Source organism: Saccopteryx bilineata, chromosome 2 (assembly GCF_036850765.1).
Source record: "Saccopteryx bilineata isolate mSacBil1 chromosome 2, mSacBil1_pri_phased_curated, whole genome shotgun sequence".
In the NCBI taxonomy this organism is placed as follows: Eukaryota; Metazoa; Chordata; class Mammalia; order Chiroptera; family Emballonuridae; genus Saccopteryx; species Saccopteryx bilineata.
Genome location: NC_089491.1, coordinates 312,004,073 through 312,027,957, shown reverse-complemented (window position 1 = coordinate 312,027,957; position 23,885 = coordinate 312,004,073). Strand labels below are relative to the sequence as shown.

The window sequence follows — 23,885 nt, the reverse complement described above, 5'->3', positions numbered from 1 at the left end:
CCATTCTTGGACTGGCTGGGTGATTACCGCCATCTGACTGCAAGGGAAAGTAAGGCCCAGAAGGATCCAGGGTTTGGCTGAAAGTCAGAGGGCTGTTTCCGGAGAATATGTCTTCCCTGTATGATCTCATTTAGCCTCACCTCCATCCAGCCCAGACCTCTTATCAAATATCAGCTTCATAGATGCAGCTGCCAACTCAAATCTCCAGTCTGATGTCTAAAAAACAACTCATGTACAATCTGGTCCTCTGATGGGACTAGAAAACGGCTCCACATACTGTTGTCTCTATAGTGAGTGATGGCACCTTTGTCCCTTTATTTAAATTTTACTTATTCATTTTAGAGAGGTGGGAGGTAGAAGAAAGAGAGAGAGAGAGAAGGGTGGGGGGAGGAGCAGGAAGCATCAACTCTCCTATGTGCCTTGGTCAGGCTGGCCCAGGGTTTGGAACCGGTGACCTCAGCGTTCCAGGTCGATGCTGTATCCACTGTGCCACCAAAGGTCAAGCCGGCACCTTTGTCCTTTTGGTAGCTTATGTTAAAAAACCATAGAGTCTTCCTTAACTTTTTAAAGGAAATGCTCCTGTTTGCTCTACTGCCAAAAGACCAGAAACTTATACCTTTAACTTCCATGGCCACTGCCACTGTGACCCAAACCCCCCATTACATGGCTTCAAGAACTGACCTCCCTGTTTGGAACCCTCCCTCGCTCTCCTACCACCCTCCACCCATATTCGACTCTCTCATAGCTCCAATGGCTCCCCAGTCACTGAGAGGAAAAACCAAAGTCTTTACGACAGCCCACAGGCTCTATGTGACTGCTCCTTCTATCACCTCTCTGACTTCAGCACTGTCTTTCTGAATCTGCTCTGGCCACACTGGTCCTGCCATTCCTCAAATGTCAAGCACATCCTCACTTTGCCCTGGTTGTTCTCTCTGCCTGCAATACTCTTTCCCTCAATGTCTCCAAGGATAACTCCCTGGGTTTCTTTTTTGTTGTTGTTGTTTTTTGGGGTTTTTTTGTATTTTTCTGAAGCTGGAAACGGGGAGAGACAGTCAGACAGACTCCCGCATGCGCCCGACCGGGATCCATCCGGCACGCCCACCAGGGACGACGCTCTGCCCACCAGGGGGCGACGCTCTGCCCCTCCGGGGCATCGCTCTGTTGCGACCAGAGCCACTCTAGCGCCTGGGGTAGTGGCCAAGGAGCCATCCCCAGTGCCTGGGCCATCTTTGCTCCAATGGAGCCTCGGCTGCAGGTGGGGAAGAGAGAGACAGAGAGGAAGGAGAGGGGGGGGGTGGAGAAGCAGATGGGCGCTTCTCCTGTGTGCCCTGGCCGGGAATCGAACCTGAGACCTCTGCACGCCAGGCCGACACTCTACCACTGAACCAACCAGCCAGGGCCCCTGGGTTTCTTTTTTTTTTTTTTTTTTTTTTTTTTTTTCATTTTTCTGAAGCTGGAAACAGGGAGAGACAGTCAGACAGACTCCCGCATGCGCCCGACCGGGATCCACCTGGCACGCCCACCAGGGGCGACGCTCTGCCCACCAGGGGGCGATGCTCTGCCCCTCCGGGGCGTCGCCATGTTGCGACCAGAGCTACTCTAGCGCCTGAGGCAGCGGCCACAGAGCCATCCCCAGCGCCCGGGCCATCTTTGCTCCAATGGAGCCTTGGCTGCAGGAGGGGAAGAGACAGACAGAGAGGAAGGCGCGGCGGAGGGGTGGAGAAGCAAATGGGCGCTTCCCCTGGGTTTCTTAATTAAAACTGCACACCCAGCTCTGGAGCTCCTGACCCCTGCGGACTGCTCTATTCCCCACCCCTCAGCACGTACTATTTTCCAATATACTATATACTTTACTTATATATTTTACATTTCTTTCTCTTCCTACCATAACATGAGCTCCACAAGAAGTGTTTGGCTTACCAGTATATCCCAGCAGTCTAGAACAGTGCTAGGTACAGAGTAAAGACTCCAGAAATAGTTGATGAATTGAAAAATTAACATCTAGTCTAACAATCATTTTACAGATGAAACTAAGGTAGATAAAATGGCTTAACCAAGGTTATACAACTACCGAGTAAGAGGCAGTACTGGAGTGAAATCTACCTCTAAGCCTGAATGTGTCCCCACAAAGTCATCACAGGAGCCTGCAACACTTTAGAAAATGGGATTGGAAAGGTTTGACCACAGCTATGTCAGAGGCTCCTTAGTAAGTTTAGTTAGGTTAGTCTGCTGATGAGGTTAAAAATGGTTCACTTTCCTGGAAGCCAGTTCCATTTGCCTCCTGAACGAACTTTATCCATTGGAGACAGCATGCCTCTCATGCTCAGTCAGATATGATCTTAGAGGCAAGAAGGAGAATGGTCAGGCAGAGGGCTACAAAGGGAAACAGAAAGCTCACTGTGCTTCTGGGGCCTATGGTTGGTCAGAACCATCCCATGACTGTTAGGAGTCCTGGAATCTGCAACTCCCCTGAATTAACGCCAACTCTCAGCCAGAGAAACGCACCCCCATCTTTCAGGGGGGGAGAATTAGACAAGAAGTAGAAGGGGAGAGGCTGGTAAACAGAGCCACAAAATGCCAACCTGTTCAGCATATTCAGGGATAAGAGTGGAACTGGAGACTCACAGAATATCTCCCAGGGCTGCCAGCTGCTTCTCGGCCACTTGGCGCTCTCGGAGAGGGTCCCCATCTAGGTCCAGCAGGTCATTTTCACCGTACAGGCTGCCCAGTCCTAGAGTGCGCTTCGTTCTGAGCCAGAGAGACACTAATGTACACAAACGCCTGACAGATACCCGGGAAGCGGCAAATATGCACACATAATGAGATACATGCGTCACAAGGGAAAGAGGGGCAAGGAGCAGAGGGAAGAGGAGGATGGGGGCCAGGTCACCTGTAGTCGTGGATCTGCTCCTGGATCTCTGGCATGGCTGCCTCCTGAGCCTCAGAGAGAACACCACGGATGTCTTCACCACTCCGCAGGCGCAAGTCTGTGGTGGGAGCGAGAGAAGACAGAAACGGGGAGGGATGTTGAGGAGGAGGAAGTTGCATTAGTGGAGTGTATCCAAAGCCTCTTGTGGCACGGAGAGGCTAGCTTTCGGCCTTCCTGTTAGCCAAAGGTAGTGGAGGCCTGGCCCTAGCAAGTATTTCTGAATTCAGAACTAAATCCTGACATTCAAGTCCCACAGCAAGGACAAGAACATTTCCTGGATGTCCTACACTCTATGAAGCGGAGAACTATTGAAGCCCCTCTCCCTGGCTATGTCCAGATGCTATCCTCAGACACCAAACTGCACACCTCTGGGAGGCTCATGCTCCTATGCCCCAGGGCCAGCTCACAAGCACTTCACATGAGACCCAAGCCTCTTCCAGAAACTGGACACTGGCTCTCCTGCCCTGCACTAGCTTCATGCAGCCAAGGTAGTCCTGGCAGTGGTAGCTCCTCCCTCTGCTTTTGAGCAATCTCTGCTCGCTCACCTTCTCATCTGTGCCCATGAGCTTTCCTCCCTCTCACCCTCTCTCCAAAGGTGGCTTAGAACTTCTATCTTCCAGAAAGCTGGCTGAGATCGCCTTTCAGGCTGACACTCCTTTACGCTCTTCCCTCAGCTCTTCTACTGGTGACCAGTAACAGTAAGGGAGCGAAGTGCTCACCTCGTTCACTCGGGGCCAGCTGCGGTCTGCATTAGTTGAGGAACTATGAAAAATGCCCCAAAGATCCTGACTGTGGATGGGGTGAATGAGGCCCTCGTTTCTGTCCTTTTTAAAGAGTTCCACAAGTGATTCTGATGACTGCCCAGGCTTAGGGATCCACCACTGCATCCACTTTTCTCTTTGTACATATGACCCAACTGAGGCCCAGAAAGGTCACATGGAAGGTTGGCAGAAATAAGCCCCGATCTCCTAACCAAGTTGTGTCTTCCTGTAACCAGCTCTACCAGGCAGTGAGCTCCCAAGCAGGGCCTGTCCCGTTTGTGTGAGGAGTTCTAGAGGGACTGTCCCGGTGTTCCATTAGAGGGCAGCTGCTTCAGGACAGGGACTAAGCCCCTGTGATCTGCAGCCTCCTGCGAGTTTAGGACCAGACAGACACTAATTGACCAATGAGCCAACTTACCGATTTCAGCCTGTAGCATCTCTGGGACCTTCACTCTCAGTGGCTAAAAAGATAGAAGAGTGGGGGCAGAAGTGGTGAGCTCACACACTCCAGGGTACACAGGAGACAACACTGCCTTCTCCCTTCCCCTACATCTGCCTGACCTTCCTCTCACCTCTGCCCAACTTATACAACTGAATTCTAGGGGAGGGTTTTGTTTTTTTTTTAATTTTTAAAAAGGATTTTATTTATTGACTTTAGAGAGGAGAGAGAAAGGGCGGGCCAGGAAGCATCACTTGTAATAATTGCTTTGCATATGTGCCTTGACCAGGCAAGTTGGGGGTTTCAAACTGGCGACCTCAGCATTCCCAATGGATGCTTTATCCACTGCGCCACCACAGGTCAGACAAGGCTACGGTTGTTGAAAATGGAACCTGAGGATATAGAACAAGTTGGAACTATATTCTGGGAGTGAAACATGTAGTTTCTCCATTCTTATTTCAAGGACATGAGGGTGCATAAAATGGATGTCCCAAAAAGTAGACTGATGTTAATTTAGCAGCAAGAGAGGAAGTTTTATTTGGTTATTTGATGGGTTTCCCCTCCCTGCACTCCCAAGGGAGACTGGTCTTAAGTTCCCAAGGCTGCCAGTGAGCATGGTGTTCTGGTTTTTGTTCTGAGTACATGACAGTTGCATACTGGGCTGGTTATCTCACAACCAACAGAGAAGAACTGGCAGCTCTAATTTCCTTATTCAAGACCCATTTAAGGGGGCAAAAAATAATCTTCAGGAAAAACAGTTCATTCTACAATTTCGTTAGTCCCAGTAGCTTACTGCCGGGTGAATAGTCATTTTGGAATTGGTTTAGTTGATCAGATTAGAAAACCTAAGATGGGAACTGCCCTTTGCTGCCAGTGGGACCCCTGCTGCATCCCTGGGATCTACGCCCAGATGTGTTATTCATCTGCTCCCATGCTCTGTGGAGTCCTCCCTCTGGACTCTGCCTGTGGGCAGTCACAGCAAGTTAGGCTAACTCATCTGATATCTTTGGGCCTGTTTCTTGGTCCCAGGGATGGGCAAGGCAGAAAACTGGGGGGAGCCAGGGCACTGATCCAGGGGAGAGTCCCTTGGTGAGAGGCAAGGTGTATCTCACCTAGGGGCATGTGGGGCTAAAGAGGTTTAGAGAGCACATCAGTCCTGAGAGAGCAGAGATAGAACAAAATCTGGAAGTTCCGATCTGTCAGCCCACACTTCTCTTTAAAAACCTGTCTGCATTTGGCCTGAACATGTTGCTTAGTTTTTCCTCTGTCTCTGAGTGGTCCACAGAGTATAATAAAACTGTAATCCAACCCATGACTACCTTACCGCATTTTTCTCTAGGAAAATATTCCAGATGTCTTTTCCCAAGCTTCGGGAATCCTTGGAGTTTGACTGCTGATAAACTTCTGCACACAAGTAAAAAAGCTAGGAGGAGAGAAAAAATATGAATTAGAGCAGTGGTTCTCAACCAATAGGGATTTGGCCACTCCAGGAGACAAGTGGCAATGTCTGGAGACACCGAAAAGGTGTTATTGCTATCTAGTGGGGAGAGTCCAGTTATGCGGCTAAATATCCTATAAGGTGCATGACAGTCCCCCACAGCCAACAATTCTACAACTCAGAACACATCAGTGCTGCGGTTGGGAAACCCCAGCGCAGAGTGTTTCAGAAACCTGTGGTGCATGGTCCCATCCCTCTCTCTGTATGCCCTCTGGTATAATCAGCACAATTGCCTCAACTCTGTATTCTTTCCACACTTGATACTTGGGGTCTTGTAGTTGCTGACAGATGGTTTTCTAAGGGTCATGTTTTATTTATTTCTCTGATTCATGTGCCCTATCTTCATTCAGGAATGCTGCTAAGACACTAGCACTTGGGACTTACACAGAGGTATTCAATGAATATCCGCTCAGCAAATGGATGTTGACTCTGGTTTTTTTTTTTTGTTTGTTTTGTTTTTAACTCTGGCTTCTAATAGTGGTATCTCCAAAGAGAAAATAATAGTAGTCCATACCTTGGGCAAGAAGTTTATTCTGAGGAACACAGGTCAACCTCTCTCCTTTATTCTGCTTCCTTTCAAAGCAGCTGAGCAGAATGACAGCAACTGTAAGGTTGCTGGGTCTGAGCACTATCCCAGGACACTCCAGCCTCTGTCACCTTATTGTTCCCTCCAGTCATCACCTTCACACCTAAGGCCCTTTACTGTCTTGCCTCTCTGCGAAGCTATCTTGTAGTAACACTACATATTCCCAAGGGCCACTCTCAACTCCCATCAGTCTGAATCCCCTTTCATTCAAAAACCTCAAAGACCATCTCCTCCAAGCTGACAAAGAACGAGTTTTCCTGGTCTTGCTCTTCCTGCTCCTCCTTATGCTATTGATATACTTAGCAGGAAGACTCCCTTCCACTTAAGTTCTACCTCCTTTTCTATTTTATCTATGTCCCTGAAATGCCTAACTGTGCCATGGATCTGACTTATGAGACATATAGAGCATGGTCAGAGGCCAGAGCTTTGTTAAGCACAAGCAGGCACTCAGTCAAGACTGACACTCCTGACTTACTTACCAGGGGGCTGGGGTCTGCTTGAGAGAAGATGTAACGTAGAAAAACCCCCAGGTGAGCTGGCCTTGACTTAAGTTTTTCAAGATCCTGGAATATGACGTCGCTCTGGAAGGCAGAAGGATAAGACTGGCTGGGGGGCCCAGAGGCAGGGTACAGCAGCTGGGCCTGCTCCAGCGTAGTCCCCATTCTCTCAGCCTCCCAGGGCTTCTGAGCTGTGGCTCCCTCCTCCACATCCCCTCCCAGCTGGTGCAGTCAAACTGCTTCTAGTCAAGAGCAGCTAGCATGACAGAAGAATGATGAAAGGAGAAAACCAGGAAACCGTTACCTCGTTGTTGAAATAACCCGGGTCATAATCTTCCTCTGGGCCAATAATTAAAGGCTTTGGGCTTTGATCTACACCCTGTGGGAGAGAGTCAAGTTTGTAGAGATGAGAGGTTAGAGGACAGGGGATCCAACCCTCTTGATGAAGCCTGTTTAGTGACAGCACAGCACTGACAAAAAATGCCATACACGTCCAGCTGACATTGGCATCTCACTACCACCCCCAAATCTCAAAAAAACAGAAAATAGGATTTCCACTTGCAGGAAGTCAACTGCATCTGGGTGGGGCATAGCGGACTCAGAGCAGCCTGGTCATATGACACATGAAGATGGGAAGTGAGAGAAAGTGTTGTCTTCCTGTTTGAGAAAGAACTGGGGAGGGAGTGTTAGCCAACAAAAGAACCTAGAGTTCCTGTTGGGTGGGGGCTTTGTTGCTCTCAACAACCACCCTCTACCCAGAACACACCTCCTTCAAGTCTGGTGGCCCCACAGTGCTACTCTATAGTTACTGCAGCACGTGCAGCTCAACCTCTGTCAGAAGGGCCTGGCAGTCCATCTCTACCTCCTTGAGCAAAAGGGGATGGAGCTGAGCTTTCTCCAACACCATTTTCATCATTTCCCTTGCCTGTTCAAGATCTATGGTGCACACCCATTACTCGTCTAAAATCCAAACTCCTTAGATTGGCTTTTCTCTCTTTCCTTTCATGCCAATTTTAATAGCCAAACTAACTGGTAAGCCATCAACATTAGGCATGATGAGGTTTCAAGTTGTATAAACTTTTCAGATGCTTCAATGGACAAGCCTCTCTCCTATAGGTTCCTTGAGCTTTCAAAGCTTTTCTACCAATTATATTTTTCACTCAACTTAATTTGCCTCATTTCCAGTGACTCCCCTACAAGGGCTCTGCTTTGGAATCCACCTAGATTACTCTTTCCAGGCCTAAAATACCTCCTGATCCACTTCTTCCAAGCGTTTTCCCTCACAGTTCCTCCCTGATACTCTTCACTCACTTTTGTTCTCCTGAATATGTATAGACTCTATGCCCAGAATCATTGAGTCACAGGATGTGAGAGACCCAGAAGATGCCCCAGAGATCAGAGCCTAGCACTCATTTGTAAATGAAAACGTGAGACCCAGAGAGACTCAATGGCACCTGCCAAGTTGCAGGTCAAGCCATATGTGTGTATCTGTGCACCTCAGACAGAGCCTGAGTATCCTCTCCGCTCCCTTGTGGTCCAGGACCCCCACGGCTTGTTAGAGCCCTACTTGGCTCTCTTGTTAAATCTGAAAGCACTAGATTTTTGCTTGTTTGGGGGATTTTTTTCTTTAAGTCTTTACAAATATTACAAAATCAGAACATGCTTGTTTAAAAAAAAATCAAATTTCTGCATTATATAACAGAAAGTGAGAGTCCCCTTTGATCCCATGGCCCTGCTGCTGACAGTTTCACGGATAGTATAGGTTTCTCCCATGACTTACTAACACAGATTAAGAAACTGGAATTATACTATATTTGCCCTTACAGCTCAAAAATAGCAACTTAAATAATTTTCAGACAATGAACAGACTCAGAGGAGGAAAAAATGGACACCAGGACTGATAATTCCACACCTGCTCCTATTAGCCACCTACCAGAAAACCCCGCTTAAGAGCAGGATGTGCACCTGACCTCCCTCAAGACCTACACTTGGTCCTGCAGGGCTACCAAGGGAGTCGGAGGGGCAATCAGAGATTGCCAGGAAAGGAATAGACTTGCACTGGGGCTCAGGAAGACTAAGTCTTAGTCTGACGTTGCCACCAGCAAGCTGAGTCCTCAAACAGTCCCTCAGCCTTTATTTGACTCAGTTCTCACTGACAAATTAAGATATTAAAGCTTACTTTTTTTTTTTTTGCGAGAGAGAGAGAGACAGACAATGAGAGGGACAGACAGGAAGGGGAGAAATGAGAAGCATCAATTCTTTGTTGTGGCACCTTAGTTGTTCATTGATTGCTTTATCATATGTGCCTTGACTGGGGGGCTACAGCAGAGCAAGTGACCCCTTGCTCAAGCCAGCGACCTTGGGCTTCAAGGCAGCTGCTATACTGGGCATTTTAATACATGGTAGCTCCATTTTCCCACCTTTCTCCCTCCATGAGCTAAAAGTAACCAAACACTATCTTACAGGTAAAACTAGAACATTCAATAGTGTGTGATACTAATTTTAATTTGAGGGATTGACAAAATGCCTTTAAAATAAACTGAAGTTTAAAAAAGTGAGTTAGTTTAAAGAAAAATATTATGTAACATTATACAGTTGTCATGAGAATGTGGAAAAAATCATTATGGTAGTAGTAGATAATTTTTTTTTCTTCCAGAAACAGAGAGAGAGAGTCAGAGAGAGGGAAAGACAGGGACAGACAGGAATGGAGAGATGAGAAGCATCAATCATTAGTTTTTCGTTGTGCGTTGCGACACCTTAGTTGTTCATTGATTGCTTTCTCATATGTGCCTTGACCGTGGGCCTTCAGCAGACTGAGTAACCCCTTGCTCGAGCCAGCGACCTTGGGTCCAAGCTGGTGAGCTTTTGCTCAAACCAGATGAGCCCGCACTCAAGCTGGTGACCTTGGGGTCTCAAACCTGGGTTCTCGGCATCCCAGTCCAACGCTCTATCCACTGAGCCACCGCCTGGTCAGGCAGTAGTGGATGAATTTTAAAGAGATACTGTTTTACAAAACTCGGGAGTTCTGTTTCCAGTTTCTCTAATAGGTAGTGACCTAGCTTCTGCCTGAACAACAATTCCCTAGCTCTCAAGTCGGCCCATTCCATTTTTAGACAGCCCAAATTCCTTGTAAGCTTTTTGCACTGTGCCAAAACTTTCTTCCTGAAATCTCCCCAAACCCACTTCTATCCTTCAAAGTGGTAGCTTTTAAGTTGGGTTCTGCAGAACCTTAGGGCTCCAGGGAAGTGCCCGTGAGTGTAGGGGGAGGTTGACTGGCGAGGGTCCCAGGGTACTCAAGCTTTATTTGTTCTCTACATTAGGGTGCTAAACAACAGGACTATGTTTACGAAAAGGACTTTGCTAAAGAAAGAGAAAACTGAAAATTAGTATTCTGGAGAAACACTAAAATAATTTTCTAAAGAAACCTATTTCCTGCCTGACCAGGTGGTAGCACAGTGGATAGAGTGTTGGACTGGGATGCGGAGGACCCAGGTTCAAGATCCCGAGGTCGCCAGCTTGAGCGTGGCTTATCTGGTTTGAGCAAAGCTCGCCAGCCTGAGCCTAAGGCCGCTGGCTCGAGCAAGGGGTCACTCAGTCTGCTGCAGGCCCATGGTCAAGCACATATGAGAAAGCAATCAGTGAACAACTAAAAAAAGTGCCACAATGAAGAATTGATGCTTCTCATCTCTCTCCCTTCCTGTCTGTCTGTTCCCATCTGTCTGTCTCTATCTCTGTTAAAAAAAAAGAAACCTATTTCCTGTTTTATACAGCCGTTAAAAGACCACCTATCTGCTCCTTTCACATCACTTTCCTACAGATGTATTCACTGACTCTTACCATAGAACATAGATAGTCTTACTTTCACGCATCTTCTTTCTTTACTATTTATTCTCTAGGTAAGTCCATCTCAAAACAAGGGTTTAGTTTGAGTATTCAAGACTATGTACTGATGCCTGACCAGGCAGTGTTGCAGTGGATAGAGCGTCAGCCTGGAGTACTGATGACCCAGGTTGAAACTCCGATGTTGCCAACTTGAGTGTGGGCTCATCTGGCTTGAGCATGGGATCATAGGCATGACCCCATGGTCGCTGGCTTGAGTCCAAGGTCTCTGGCTTGAGCAGGGAGTTACTGGCTCAGCTGGAGCCCCCGGTCAAGGCACATATGAGAAAGCAATTAATGAACAACTAAGGAGCCGCAACAAAGAACTGATGCTTCTCATCTCTTTCCCTTCCTGTCTGTCTTTTCCTGTCTGTGCCCTTGCCCTCTCAGTACAAAAAAAAAAAAAAAAGACTAGGTACTGGTGACCCAGTTCTGGTAAAAGGGAAAGGAAGATTGCAGGGTGGCTCTGAATCACTCACCTGGTCACTGGTGGAGGAGCCCGGTGTGTCCGAGCCCGGCCACCTATGGTGCTGGGCCACCCTGGCCATGATCACTGGGGAGGTTCGAGGACTGTCCAGTCCAGGGTCTGATAGCACTGAGTTACGATTTATCAGTGACTAAAGGAACAGAGAATTGTGTGACAAGGAAACTCTTCCAGAAGTCCCTCAGGGCTCAGCTCACTTGGTGGTAACAGCCACATTCATCAGCTAATATAAATCCAGCACTTATTCTGTGCCTAGCACTGTTACCTTGATTACATAGCACCTCAAATCTTACAACAGTCTTTTGAGGGAGATACTATTATTCCTCCTACTTTTCACACAAGGACACTAACACTTGGAGTAGTTACAAGATTTGCTGAAGGTCAAATAGCTACTAATGTCATACTCCCTGGATTCAACCTGGGCGGTCTCATCCCATAGCCATAGACCTCATCACTAAGCTATGATGCCTCCCAGATGTTCAGCCCTTAAGATAATGTCAACTGTAGATTATTTGGGACTCTCTGGTCCCTTCTTGCTTTCCCATATACTGATTGATCCTTTCACATACATTCATCATCTTCTCCTAAATGAACAGAGCAGTAAGAAAAATAATTCCAACTATTACTTAAATGTAGGCTTTAAACATACTGACCCACATATTTAATTAAGCTAGCTAAGTATATATTTTGCTAACATCATTATTATTTCTTTCATTCACTTGTACTTTTATACTACAAGTTTACATATGCAAACTGAGAATGGCTGGAATAGAGAACCTTTGAGGTTAAAACTTGAAATCCTTTGACCACTCCAAAAAAGAGAGAGATTGCTGCTTCTGATAGGCAGGGTTCATTGTATCAATCAAAGACGAGTTATCCGCAGCCAGACAGAAATGTGTTTTTGGTCAAGCCACCACTGTTTCAGATGATTTATGTCTCTGCTCCCTTACATTCAAAGGCTTGCCTCTCTCTCCATCCTACTCTTTATATAACAAACTTATGATGACATAGAAGCCAGATTTAATGATTCACATGTAGGATGTGTTTGAAATTACTTTTTTGGAACCCAGAGCACACTGACTAAAATGCTTGGAATTGGAATAAAGAAGAGGCCCGTACATGATAGGCCAGAGGCCTTGGCAACCGGTGAGCAGCAGAACCGTTATGTGCTAGAGAAGGGACATTAACCTATAGTTTTAAACAGGCTCACCCCTGCTGATACTCACCTCAGTGAGGGAAGGGAAGCGTTCTGTCCCAGAGTCTAAGCCACTGTCCCCATCCTGTGAATCCAGAGAAAGTCGGCCTGACAAGAAAAGGTTACACAGTAAGGAGGAGTTATGGTGTCCAGGGAAAGGAAGAACCATAATCTGGGAACCTGTACACAAGGCAGGAAAGTGAAGCCGCACCTTCCTTCTTTCCCAGCTTTCCTTCACCTGTCTGATTTCATGATTCCTCAAGTCGGACGCTTTACACCTAGCTTTCCCCTATTTCCATCCCTGTGCGCAGATCATGGCACCTCCTGAAAGGATTCCACAGCTCCACCTCACAAGACTTCCCCCTTGCAACCCTCTCTGGTTCCCATTTCCTCTTGCAACAGTATTTCTTGAGCTCCTAAGTGCCAGGTGCTGACAGGCAAGTTGGCATCTGGACCATCATCATTCCAGTCTCTCCTTGGCACTTACCTTACCCAGTGCTATGGCTATATTCTCATATCAACTGAATGCGCTGTATCCAATTTCCCTGTGCTGCTTTCTCTCATTCTTCTATTTCCTACAGGCAGGTACTATATATTTTCTTTCCCTAAATCTGCCTCATGGAGAGGAGACAACAGATGACAAACCTGGACTAGAGACATGACAGAAAAGAAGGGGTGGTAGTGGTAGGGACTCACCTTCTGTTGGTCTCTGGCTGGTGTCACCATATAGTGGAAGTATGTCCTAAAAAATAAAGGTCCAGAGGGAGGGCATATTCTCTTAACTTCTCTCCATACTGTTTCCTCATCAATCAACTCTTCCCTTAGCCTCAGCAGATAATATCTGCTTATAATTATTGGCCTCTTCTGCTTTATTGCCTTAAAAATGCCCAGCTGCAAGAGCTATTGCTTCATTTACACAGTTTTAGGTGGATGGTGACCCCTAATGGCAGAAAGAGAGCTTTACTATTAGAAAAATTCTAAAAATTAACTTGATTTACACAGAAAAACTTCCTATCAAGGGATGCAAAAAGCTCAAGCAGATGACTGAGGGGACACTGTGAAAGGTCTTTGAAGGTGCTGGCTGACCAGCTAATGTGGAGAGAATTATACTGATAGTTCTTCACTGTTTATAAAGCCCTCTTTTCTATATCTCATTTAGTCTTTCAACAACTCTGAGGCAGGTACAGTACTCACAGGTTATAAATGAGCTAGAAGCTCAGAGATCTAAAGTAACTTGCCCAAGCTACACAGCAGGTAAACTATAAAGTCAGGGTTACGTTCAGATCTCCAGACTCCAGGCGGAGTACTTCAGACTTTCACCTCACAAAGCACACACATTCACAGGCAGTGGCAGCAGCAACATACATGGGCCCTGTGCTGAGGGCATGCTCTAACTCCAACAATAACCCTGCCAGGCAGGTCCTATCATGATCTGTTTCTTAAGTGAGGCCACCAAGACTCCTAGGGATTAAGTAACTTGCCCAAGAGTCTTAAAGCTGATGAGTACCGGAACTGGGATATGAATTCATAGTTTAAGTTCAGAACCTGAGCGCCTATCAACCATGTGACACAGAAGTCCTTCAGAAAATACAACAGCTTAAGTTTGATTAGAATGTGTTTCCTAGACTTTTTGAGCTGGATGTTCTAAAAGAGAAAGTGGATGGTCTTTAAATAATTTCTATTGCCTTTGGCAAATATTATTCTTGGAGATCTTAAAGCTTCTGAAGAGTTACTTCCTATATACCCAAAGAATTAAGGCCTGCTAGAGTTTAGTAAGACACTACTAATAGAGAGGACCATTTCCTCTCTGGAATTTCCCACAAAGTGTGGTGAGCTGATGCTATAGAAACCTCTCAACTGACTGGGCATCCTTTACTTAGGCTGACTTTTAAAAGTGCTTATATTTCTTGCCCTGGCCAGATAGCTCGGTTGGTTAGAGCATTGTCACGATATGCAGAGGTTCAATTCATGGTCAGGGAACATACAGAAACAGATCAATGTTTCTGTCAATCTCTCTCTCTCACAAATCAATAAAATAAAATATTTTTTATTTTATTATTTATTTATTTATTTTTCTTTACAAGACAGAGAGAGAGAGAGTCAGAGAGAGGGATAAATAGGGACAGACAGGAACAGAGAGAGACGAGAAGCATCAATTATCAGTTTTTTGTTGCGACATCTTAGTTGTTCATTGAGTGCTTTCTCATATGTGCCTTGACCGCGGGCCTTCAGCAGACCGAGTAACCCCTTGCTTGAGCCAGCAACCTTTGGTCCAAGCTGGTGAGCATTTTTTATTTTGCTCAAGCCAGATGAGCCTGCACTCAAGCTGGCGACCTCGGGGTCTCGAACCTGGGCCCTCAGCATCCCAGTCCAACGCTCTATCCACTGCGCCACTGCCTGGTCAGGCAAAATAAAAAATATTTTAAAAGTACTTATATTTCTTTGAGAAGACCTAAGGAATAAATAGTGGAAAAAGTTGCCAGATGAATAATGAGTGAAATCAGTGTAGGAATATATATCAGCTATAAGGAAATTACTCAGAAAGATGGATAATTAGGAGACGAAAGCCAACAGTAACTTATTTTATATTTCTTTCTATTACAACTGTAAGCTCTTGGAGGGCTTTTTATTTTAGCTCTCAAGTGTCAGGACAGTGCTTGATCTTTAGCTTTAAACAAAAAATTGCGGACCTTTGTTTCTTTGTTAGATACTAGATACTTACTAGCTCAGCCCTGGGGTGCTGACATGACTCATGAAGCCCTCTCCCCTAGCTTTCTCACGAATTCCACCCAGTCCACCTGCAGGGTGCCCATCCTAGAGCTATGCCTACTGTCACTCACCACTAAGCCACCAGTCTCCTGCTGGATCTTCAGCTGTAACTGAGTGACTCGCCGCCGCGCACCTTCGATCTGCTCTTCTAGCAGGCTGGCGGGGTTCCGGCTATACACCTCACAGATACGCTGGGGAGGGGTGAGGAGGACAGGGAGGAGGGGACAAGGCAGAAGGGGTGGTTAGTAGAGAATGGACAACTCGCCAGTGAGGGAATAGGCAGTTATCCCAAAACAAAGGGGAGAGAGAAGAAATCTTTGCGTTCTAGTAGATACATGTTATTTCACCACCAATTAGCAGAAAAAAAATGTATAAATGGCGAGAAACAGAACACATGAGGCAACTGGAGAAAGAAGACACAACACAAAGGCCTATCTTAATCTGACTCACTCTTCAAAGGCTGGCTTAAGTCTCAAATCCAAAATGAGGTCTTTTATGACTACTACTCAAGTGTGAGATATTTAAGTGACTGTCCAGCTCAGCACACAAAAAGGCGCCAAAGAGTAAAGTCACACACACACAGGGAGAAGCACCTGAGATGAGAGACAGAGTGTGATGAGCTCCACAGTTGGGAAGCAGTCTGACACTGATCTAGCACTCCTCACAGCATAGAGGGACACGCAGCACACACGTGTAGAGCGTGCACTGTGCAGTCAGGGAGTCCTGGCTTTCAGTTCTGGTATCTCCACTTACTAGCTGTGTAGACCTGGGCAAGCTTTAACAAGTCCTCAGAGATAAAAGTACCTGGAAATGACAGTACCTGCCTCTGGGGAGAGCTGAACTAAAAGATCTGAATGAGATTATGTATGCAAAGTGCTTAGGAAAATATCTGGTGCTTAATTACATACATGACTGAATATAGCCAGCTATTATTATTTTACTCAAAAGGAAATACTCAGAAAGCTTGCTGGTTAAATAATTAAATCAAGACTCCAAATACACATATCCTCTAAGCCAGGGGTCCCCAAACTTTTTACACAGGGGGCCAAGTTCACTGTCCCTCAGACCGTTGGAGGGCCGGACTATAAAAAAAACTATGAACAAATCCCTATGCACACTGCACATATCTTATTTTAAAATAAAAAAACAAAACAGGAACAAATACAATATTTAAAATAAAGAACATGTAAATTTAAATCAACAAACTGACCAGTATTTCAATGGGAACTATGGGCCTGCTTTTGGCTAATGAGATGGTCAATGCCCGGTTCCATATTTGTCACTGCTAACCGTAACAAGTGATATGACGTGCTTCAGGAGCCGTGATGCATGCGTCCCGCGTCACCGGAAGTAGTACTGTACGTAAGCGCTGCCGCCACATACAGTACTCCAGGAGCACAGGATGTAGATATTGAACACCAATGAAAGAGGTGCCCCTTCCGGAAGTGTGGTGGGGGCCGGATAAATGGCCTCAGGGGGCCGCATGCGGCCTGCGGGCCGTAGTTTGGAGACCCCTGCTCTAAGCTCATCTGGGGCCTTACTGCTCCATGTCAACCTTTTTTGTTTTACAAATTTCTCACACTTATTTTTTCATCTTCTCCACATCTACCTAGCAAGCTTCCAACCCTGCCCTTAGTCTCAGGAGACAGTATCATCTGGTAAAAACTTTTTCAACTTTATTTTATTCAAAAAATTTGCAGCTGCCCTGGCCAGGTAGTTTAGTTGGTTAGAATGTCATCTGGATACATTAAGGTTGTGGGTTTGAGCCTTGGTCAGGATAAATACAAAAATCAACCAATGAATGCATAAATAAAATGGAAAAACAAATCGATGTTTCTCTCTCTATATATAATCAATAAGTAAAAATTAATAAAAAAAACATTTGTGCCCTGGCCGGTTGGCTCAGCGGTAGAGCGTCAGCCTAGCGTGCGGAGGACCCGGGTTCGATTCCCGGCCAGGGCACACAGGAGAAGCGCCCATTTGCTTCTCCACCCCTCCGCCGCACTTTCCTCTCTGTCTCTCTCTTCCCCTCCCGCAGCCGAGGCTCCATTGGAGCAAAGATGGCCCGGGCGCTGGGGATGGCTCCTTGGCCTCTGCCCCAGGCGCTAGAGTGGCTCTGGTCGCAATATGGCGACGCCCAGGATGGGCAGAGCATCGCCCCCTGGTGGGCAGAGCGTTGCCCCTGGTGGGCGTACCGGGTGGATCCCGGTCGGGCGCATGCGGGAGTCTGTCTGACTGTCTCTCCCTGTTTCCAGCTTCAGAAAAAAAGAAAAAAAAAGAAAAAACAACAACAACAACAACAAAAAACATTTGTAACCATTCCACCCTCCCCCAGAAGAGAAACTATGTCTAAGTCTTTCACAAAGTTAATGCCTCCAATTGCCTCAGGCTCTTCTTAGGCACCAGCAATATACTTTCAAAGTCTTCTTTCCAATGGCTCCTTCTTAAGTTTCCAGTCTTAAACACAAACCACTACAATAAAACCCTTTCCATCAGCTCGGATTAGGCTTCAAGCCACTGCCTCAGCTTCTTCCTCCTTCCTGTCATAGGCACACGTTTCAAAGCAGGAGCCCACACTTACAGCCCCACACTGCTTTGCCTTCCAGTCACTCCTCAATCGAGTTCCTCTCTCTATACCTCAAATAGCTACTCTTTTAAAGAACAGCATGACTTAACTGCCAAATCAAATGGTTTCTTCAAGGTCCTCCTCAAAATGCTGCTCTCTTTCGACTTCCTAACTCTACACTATTTTGGATCTCCTCACAAGCCTTTATCCCTGCCTCTCTTCTATTCAGGTGAGCATTCAGTTCCGCAAACATTTACACAGAGCTGATATATTCCAGGTCCTATGCCAGCTGTGCATGAGAAATATTCAAATGTAGAGATAAGAACTTGGTCCAATAGGGAAGAAAAACAAATAATTAAAATAGAAATATAATAGCAATTGGTGTGACATTAAAGGTCGGTGCAGTGTGCTCCAGAAGCATGTAAGTTCCAAAATTCCATCCTTAGCTTTATTCTTTTTCTCTGCATTGGACCCTGGGTGATACCATTCAGTTTCTGATTTGAACTATAACCTTTGTGCTGAGGATACCCAAATGTCTATTTCATATATATATATATATATATATATATATAGAGAGAGAGAGAGAGAGAGAGAGAGACAGACAGACAGACAGGAAGGGAGAGAAATGAGAAGCATCAACTTGTTGTGGCACTTTAGTTGTTCACTGATTGCTTTCTTATATGTGCCTTGACTGGGGGGCTCCAGCCAAGCCAGTGTCCCCTTGCTTAAGCCAGCGACCTTGGGCTTCAAGCAAGGACTTTTGGGCTCAAGCCAGAGACCACGGAATCATGTCTATAATCCCACGCTCAAGCCAACAACCCCGTGCTCAAGCTGGTGAGCCCATGCTCAAGCCGGATGAGTCTGCGCTTAAGCCAGTAACCTTAAGGTTTCGAACCTGGGTTCTCAGCATCCCAGGCCAATGCTCTATCCACTACACCACCGCCTGGTCAAGCCCAAATGTCTGTTTCAACAGCCTTTTTCCATGAGGTCCAGCCCTGATAGTCTTTTTATCTGAATGTCTCAGGGGCACCTTCTTAAACTCAGTACTCCCAAAGCTGACCTTCATTTCTTTCTCCTAAACCCTGCTCCTCTCTCTGTCACACTCCATTAATGGCATCAAAATCTAACCAGGCACCCAAATTTTGGGCTATCTTTTATTGTCCCTTCTCCTGTTCCTCCCTCTTCCAATTGATAAGTTCTACTGATTTGACTTCTGAGCTGTCTCCTATTGCCATCTCCAACTATTTCTGCTGTTCTTGTTAAATCTGTCATTTCTTACCTATTTCAAGAGCCTCCCAGATGATTTCCTTATGTGTCAATCCACTTAACACGCTTTTCTAAATAATGCTGATTTGAAGATATGTTCACTCCCCTAATCAAAAATGCTTTGATCAACTCCTAATGTCTTCAGAATAAACTCTTAAGCCCATCAAGGCCAAAAGCACTTTCTGGAGTGAAACAGACTGATCCTAACTCAAGTATCACATCATGAAGACTTTGTTGATCACTGCATCATTAATTATCCCTTCTTTTGGGCTTCCATGGCATTAAAAAATATTTTAAAAATTATCATTGACATATAATTCACTAACATAAATTTCACCATTTTAAAGTGTATAATTCAATGGTTTTTAGTATATTCACAGAATTGCTCTGAATAGTACAGTGTTTTCAGGGTTCTTCTATGTTACTGCATGTATGTACTTCATTCTTATTTATGGCTAAATAATATATCATTGTATTAAATATACCATTTTTATCTATTCATCAGTTGATGAATATTTGTGTTGTTTCCACTTTTTGGCTATTATGATTAATGCTATTATGAAGGCTCAAGTACAAGTTTTTGTCTGAACATGTTTTCAATTCTCTTCAGTATATACCTAGGAGTGTAACTGATCATTCTATCTCTGTGTTTCTGTTTAATATGTGAGGAACTGCCAAAGTTTTCCACAGTGGCTGTACTATATTTTACATTTTCACCACCAATGGTGGAAATAAAGTAGAATTGTGAATACAAAGACAAAATATAAACAAGTATTTCTCTGATTTCTTCATATTCGAATCAACAACTGTTATCTTCTGTTCTTTTGGCTCTAACCATCCTAGCAGCTGGGGAATGAGATCTCATTGTAGTACTGAGCATCTTTTCCTGTGCTTATTGGCTATTTATCTTCTTTATTGGACTTTCTATTCAAATCCTCTGCTAACTTTGAAATTAGGTTGTCTTTTTTTTTTTTTTTAAATTAGGTTGTCTTTTTATTGTTGAGTTTTAAGAGTCCTTTACACATCCTGGTACTAGACCCTTATCAGATATGAGCTGCAAATATTCTCTCCCATTCTATGGATTGTTTTAATTTTTTTGTGTGTGTGACAGAGTCACAGAGAGAGAGACAGAGAGAGGGACAGATAGGGACAGACAGACAGGAAGGAAGAGAGATGAGACACATCAATTATACATTGTGGCACCTTAATTATTCATTGATTCCCTTCTCATATCTGCCTTGACTGGAGGGCTAAAGCAGAGCGAGTGACCCCTTGCTCAAGCTAGTGACCTTGGGGCTCAAGCCAGCGACCATAGAGTCATGTCTATGATCCCACGCTGAAGCCGGCAACCCCGTGCTCAAACTGGATGAGCCCATGCTTAAGCCGGTGACCTTGGGGTTTAGAACCTGGGTCCTCTGCACTCCAGTCCAATGCTCTATCCACTGCACCACCTCCTGGTCAGGTTGGTTTTTTTACTTTGATTGTATCCTTTAATGCATAAAGGTTTATAATTTTAATGAAGTCTAATTTATCAATTTTTTTTTTTTTTGTATTTTTCTGAAGCTGGAAACGGGGAGAGACAGTCAGACAGACTCCCGCATGTGCCCGACCGGGATCCACCCGGCACGCCCACCAGGGGCGATGCTCTGCCCCTCCGGGGCGTTGCTCTGCCGCGACCAGAGCCACTCTAGCGCCTGGGGCAGAGGCCAAGGAGCCATCCCCAGCGCCCGGGCCATCTTTGCTCCAATGGAGCCTTGGCTGTGGGAGGGGAAGAGAGAGACAGAGAGGAAGGAGGGGGTGGGGGTGGAGAAGCAAATGGGCGCTTCTCCTATGTGCCCTGGCCGGGAATCAAACCCAGGTCCCCCGCACGCCAGGCCAACGCTCTACTGCTGAGCCAACCGGCCAGGGCTAATTTATCATTTTTTAATTGTGCTTTTGGTGTCTGATCTAAAAAACAACTGCTTTATAAAAGGTTATAAAGATTTACACCCATATTTTCTTCTAAGAGTTTTTCCAATTTTTAAAAATAGTTCCAGCTCTTCTATTTAAGTCTTTGATCCATTTTGAGTTAAAATTTTAAAAATTTTGTGAGGTAAGGGTCCAAATAATGTCCTAGCACCATTTATTGAAAAGCCTATTCTTTCTCCACTGAATTGTCTTGACATCTTTGTCAAAAATCCATTGAACATAGATATATGAGTAAAATTCTGGACTCTGATTCTATTCTATTGGCCTACAGATCTCTACTTATATGAGTACCATGCTGTCTTGATTATTCTATGATATTTGTCAATATGCATCATCACTTACTATAAATCCCATTCATCCACTGATATCCTACTGAATTACAAACTCCTTAAAGGAAAGGTTCATCTCTCACTTATCTTTGTAACCATTCTAACTTTGGCCCCAGCACCCCTCCATACCCTAGCTCTGCAACACACACCCAGCAGGAACTCAGGAACTCAGTGCTTGTTAAATAAGTGAGTATATTTTTATATCTTTGTGCCTCAGCTATGCTGAGTAGCATTCCATCCGCCAACTCTTTTGTATACAGAAGTCCCTCTCTTCAAGGCCCAGCTGAAACAGAATCCTCTCTGTGAAGCTGCCCCCCACATTTCCCATTATTAATTAACTGCTCTCTTCTTGGAAGCTTGTTTCTGCCACTCTCTCCCCTATTGTAATATGAGTTTTCCCCATTAGATTTTAAACGTGTTAAGGGAAAGAACTGTCTAATCTTTCCATCTCTGTATACTATAGGAACTAAAGCAATGCTTTACATACATGGGCACTTACAGAAATTTGCTGAATTGAAATGAAGGAGTGAGAAGCTTGCTGCAGGCCACAGGTACTGTAGTAATCTGGTGATTCCACTTCAGCCAAAGTAATCTTACTGTTGTTTGCACATCATTTCCAGGCGTGGAAATCTCTGCATCCCCTTCACCAACAGTGCCCCACCTCTATCAGCTTGGCTGGGCATTCACCTACCCACCTCTACCCTCCTCCCCGATACTTCCCTTCCTGGGAAACTACCAAGATCAATTCCAATCGACTCTTGAGTTTCCCCAGTTCTAATGTTCTTTCATTTTATTCTACCTGTCTCATTACTTGTTTGAGTTTTGTCTATATATTCACTATTATAATTTATTATCCATGAGCTATTACCCTATTCACTCTATCAGTTAAAATCTGCTTTAACCAATTCTATTGACCTATGGCAATTCCTTAGTGGTCCTAGGTTTTAATTTTTAAAGTTTTACAGTAATAGGATATGGCCTGTAAATTTAGTTGTACAATTGGCAGATTGCTCTGATCAAGTATTATTTCATTAAGGCAACCCCCAGCGGTGACCTTACCTGTAACTCTTTTTCCTCCTGCCTCAGCATATTCCTAAGGATCTGGGTGGCATGTTTTTGAAATTCAGGATCCTAAGAATGGAAAATATAACAGTAGTGAGAATTGAGAACCAGCTCAATTTTCTTCTACCTGCTGATCCTTGGGCAAGGAAAGAAAGTTAGGAGAATCGAGCTTGTGTCATAAATGTGTTTTGTCTAACTTAGAATCTTGCTGGAATTCAGTCAACATACAATCTTATTTTGATTTTACCTGAACTTTCTAGAAACCTTGCTGGAATCACCTCTGATATCAAGTTGCTCTCTAAAGTCTCCCAGGACTAGCTGGCTCACTCTACTTTCCAGCAGGAACATCTGTTCCCCATTTTATCTGCACCTTGTCCTCTTTAAGTCCTCACACAGCTTTCTGTGGTCCTCACGTTCGCTCCCTACTTGTGTTTTTCCTTTCCTGATTCTCTCCCCCTACACAATGGGCTTCCTGTTTCATTCTTCCATGCAGCCTTTTTCTCCAGGAAGTCTTTCCCCTACTCCTGTTCCACACCATTGTGACAATGACCGGCAACAGTGTTTAACAGATGCCTTTGTCTATGCCTGCAGGTGTGGGGGGAGCACCATCAAAGGGCCTCCTTAGAGTCTTTAACATTTAGGAAATTCACTATATGTTGTTGTCTGATAAAAGTGCACACACATTTACATGGAAGGAGAACGGCTCTTCGGCTTGTCTCTGCTTACCGGTGCTATTCAATTTAACCTGCTTTCTCTCCTAATGGGAGTTATTCAAAGGGACAACAGTGTGAGTAAAGGAGCAGAAGGACTATTACCTGCAGAGGTTTGGGTCCTGTGATGCGCTGTGGAGGTGGCAGAGGTGGAGGAGGTGGTGGTGGTGGGGTCACAGGGGTGACCTGGGGAGCTCCTACTGGGGCTGAGTCCTGCTGGAGCCCAGAGACACCAACGGATGAGGGTGAAGAGCCCAGGAGGGTCAGTGCAACATAGGCACCAGCTGGAGGGGCAGAAAAAGACTTGCTCAAGTGACACTGTTCTGGACAGAAGACATTCAAACTAAAAGGAAGGCTTCTTTCCCTTTCTACCCTTAGTAAGTTTAAAATTCTGTAGCTAAACTTCTCACTTATAATATCCCCCTCATTCTCTAACTGCTGCTTGTCTACCCTGCTTCAACATCAGTACCCCTGCTTTCCCTTTCTTCATGCAGACACCTTAACCAAAATTCCACCCATAAATATCTGGGAACACTACTGAGGGTCTGCCCGATCAGTCTCTTGTTTCCTCCATTGTCTCACTAGACTAAGTGGCCAATATAAAGCCTGCCTGGCACATGGAAGGCACTCAATTCCAGCCTTCTACCTTCCCCAAACCTCTCATTCCCTTTAACTGTTTTATCATTATTGCTTTCATTTGATTACTTGGGCAGACTCGATTGTTGCATCTTCCCGGCTGCAAATAAATATTTTTGCTTTTTTTCCCAGAATTGGAAACAAATGAGAAAAATGTCTGTGAATGGGAGAGGGGAGCAAATAGTGTTTGAGTGAAACCTAGTCTTAGTAAAATATGGTCTAAATGTGAATGCAAAGATGGGTGTAAAAATAAAGATATTTGAAGAGAGACTAGCAGTGTCTCCACCTGAAATAACAGGAAATTGTGGCAG

At 45.1% G+C, this 23,885-nt stretch overlaps 1 protein-coding gene across 11 annotated transcripts in view; it reads right to left on the bottom strand.

The window, feature by feature from the left end:
* The window catches only part of ARHGEF11 (Rho guanine nucleotide exchange factor 11), a 130,013-nt gene that overhangs the window by 23,919 nt on the left and 82,209 nt on the right, over positions 1-23,885 (bottom strand). For 9 of the 11 annotated variants that reach the window (XM_066261772.1, XM_066261779.1, XM_066261776.1 and 6 more), the window contains 12 exons: positions 23,044-23,222; positions 22,226-22,297; positions 15,109-15,228; positions 12,965-13,010; positions 12,300-12,376; positions 11,069-11,206; positions 7,015-7,089; positions 6,693-6,794; positions 5,454-5,552; positions 4,109-4,151; positions 2,891-2,987; positions 2,626-2,748 (listed from right to left, as the gene is read on the bottom strand). In XM_066261772.1, the coding sequence (XP_066117869.1) occupies positions 2,626-2,748; positions 2,891-2,987; positions 4,109-4,151; positions 5,454-5,552; positions 6,693-6,794; positions 7,015-7,089; positions 11,069-11,206; positions 12,300-12,376; positions 12,965-13,010; positions 15,109-15,228; positions 22,226-22,297; positions 23,044-23,222 (1,171 nt within the window). The remainder of the gene's footprint in view (positions 1-2,625; positions 2,749-2,890; positions 2,988-4,108; positions 4,152-5,453; positions 5,553-6,692; positions 6,795-7,014; positions 7,090-11,068; positions 11,207-12,299; positions 12,377-12,964; positions 13,011-15,108; positions 15,229-22,225; positions 22,298-23,043; positions 23,223-23,885) is intronic. The other 2 variants (XM_066261780.1, XM_066261781.1) reach the window with 1 other exon arrangement.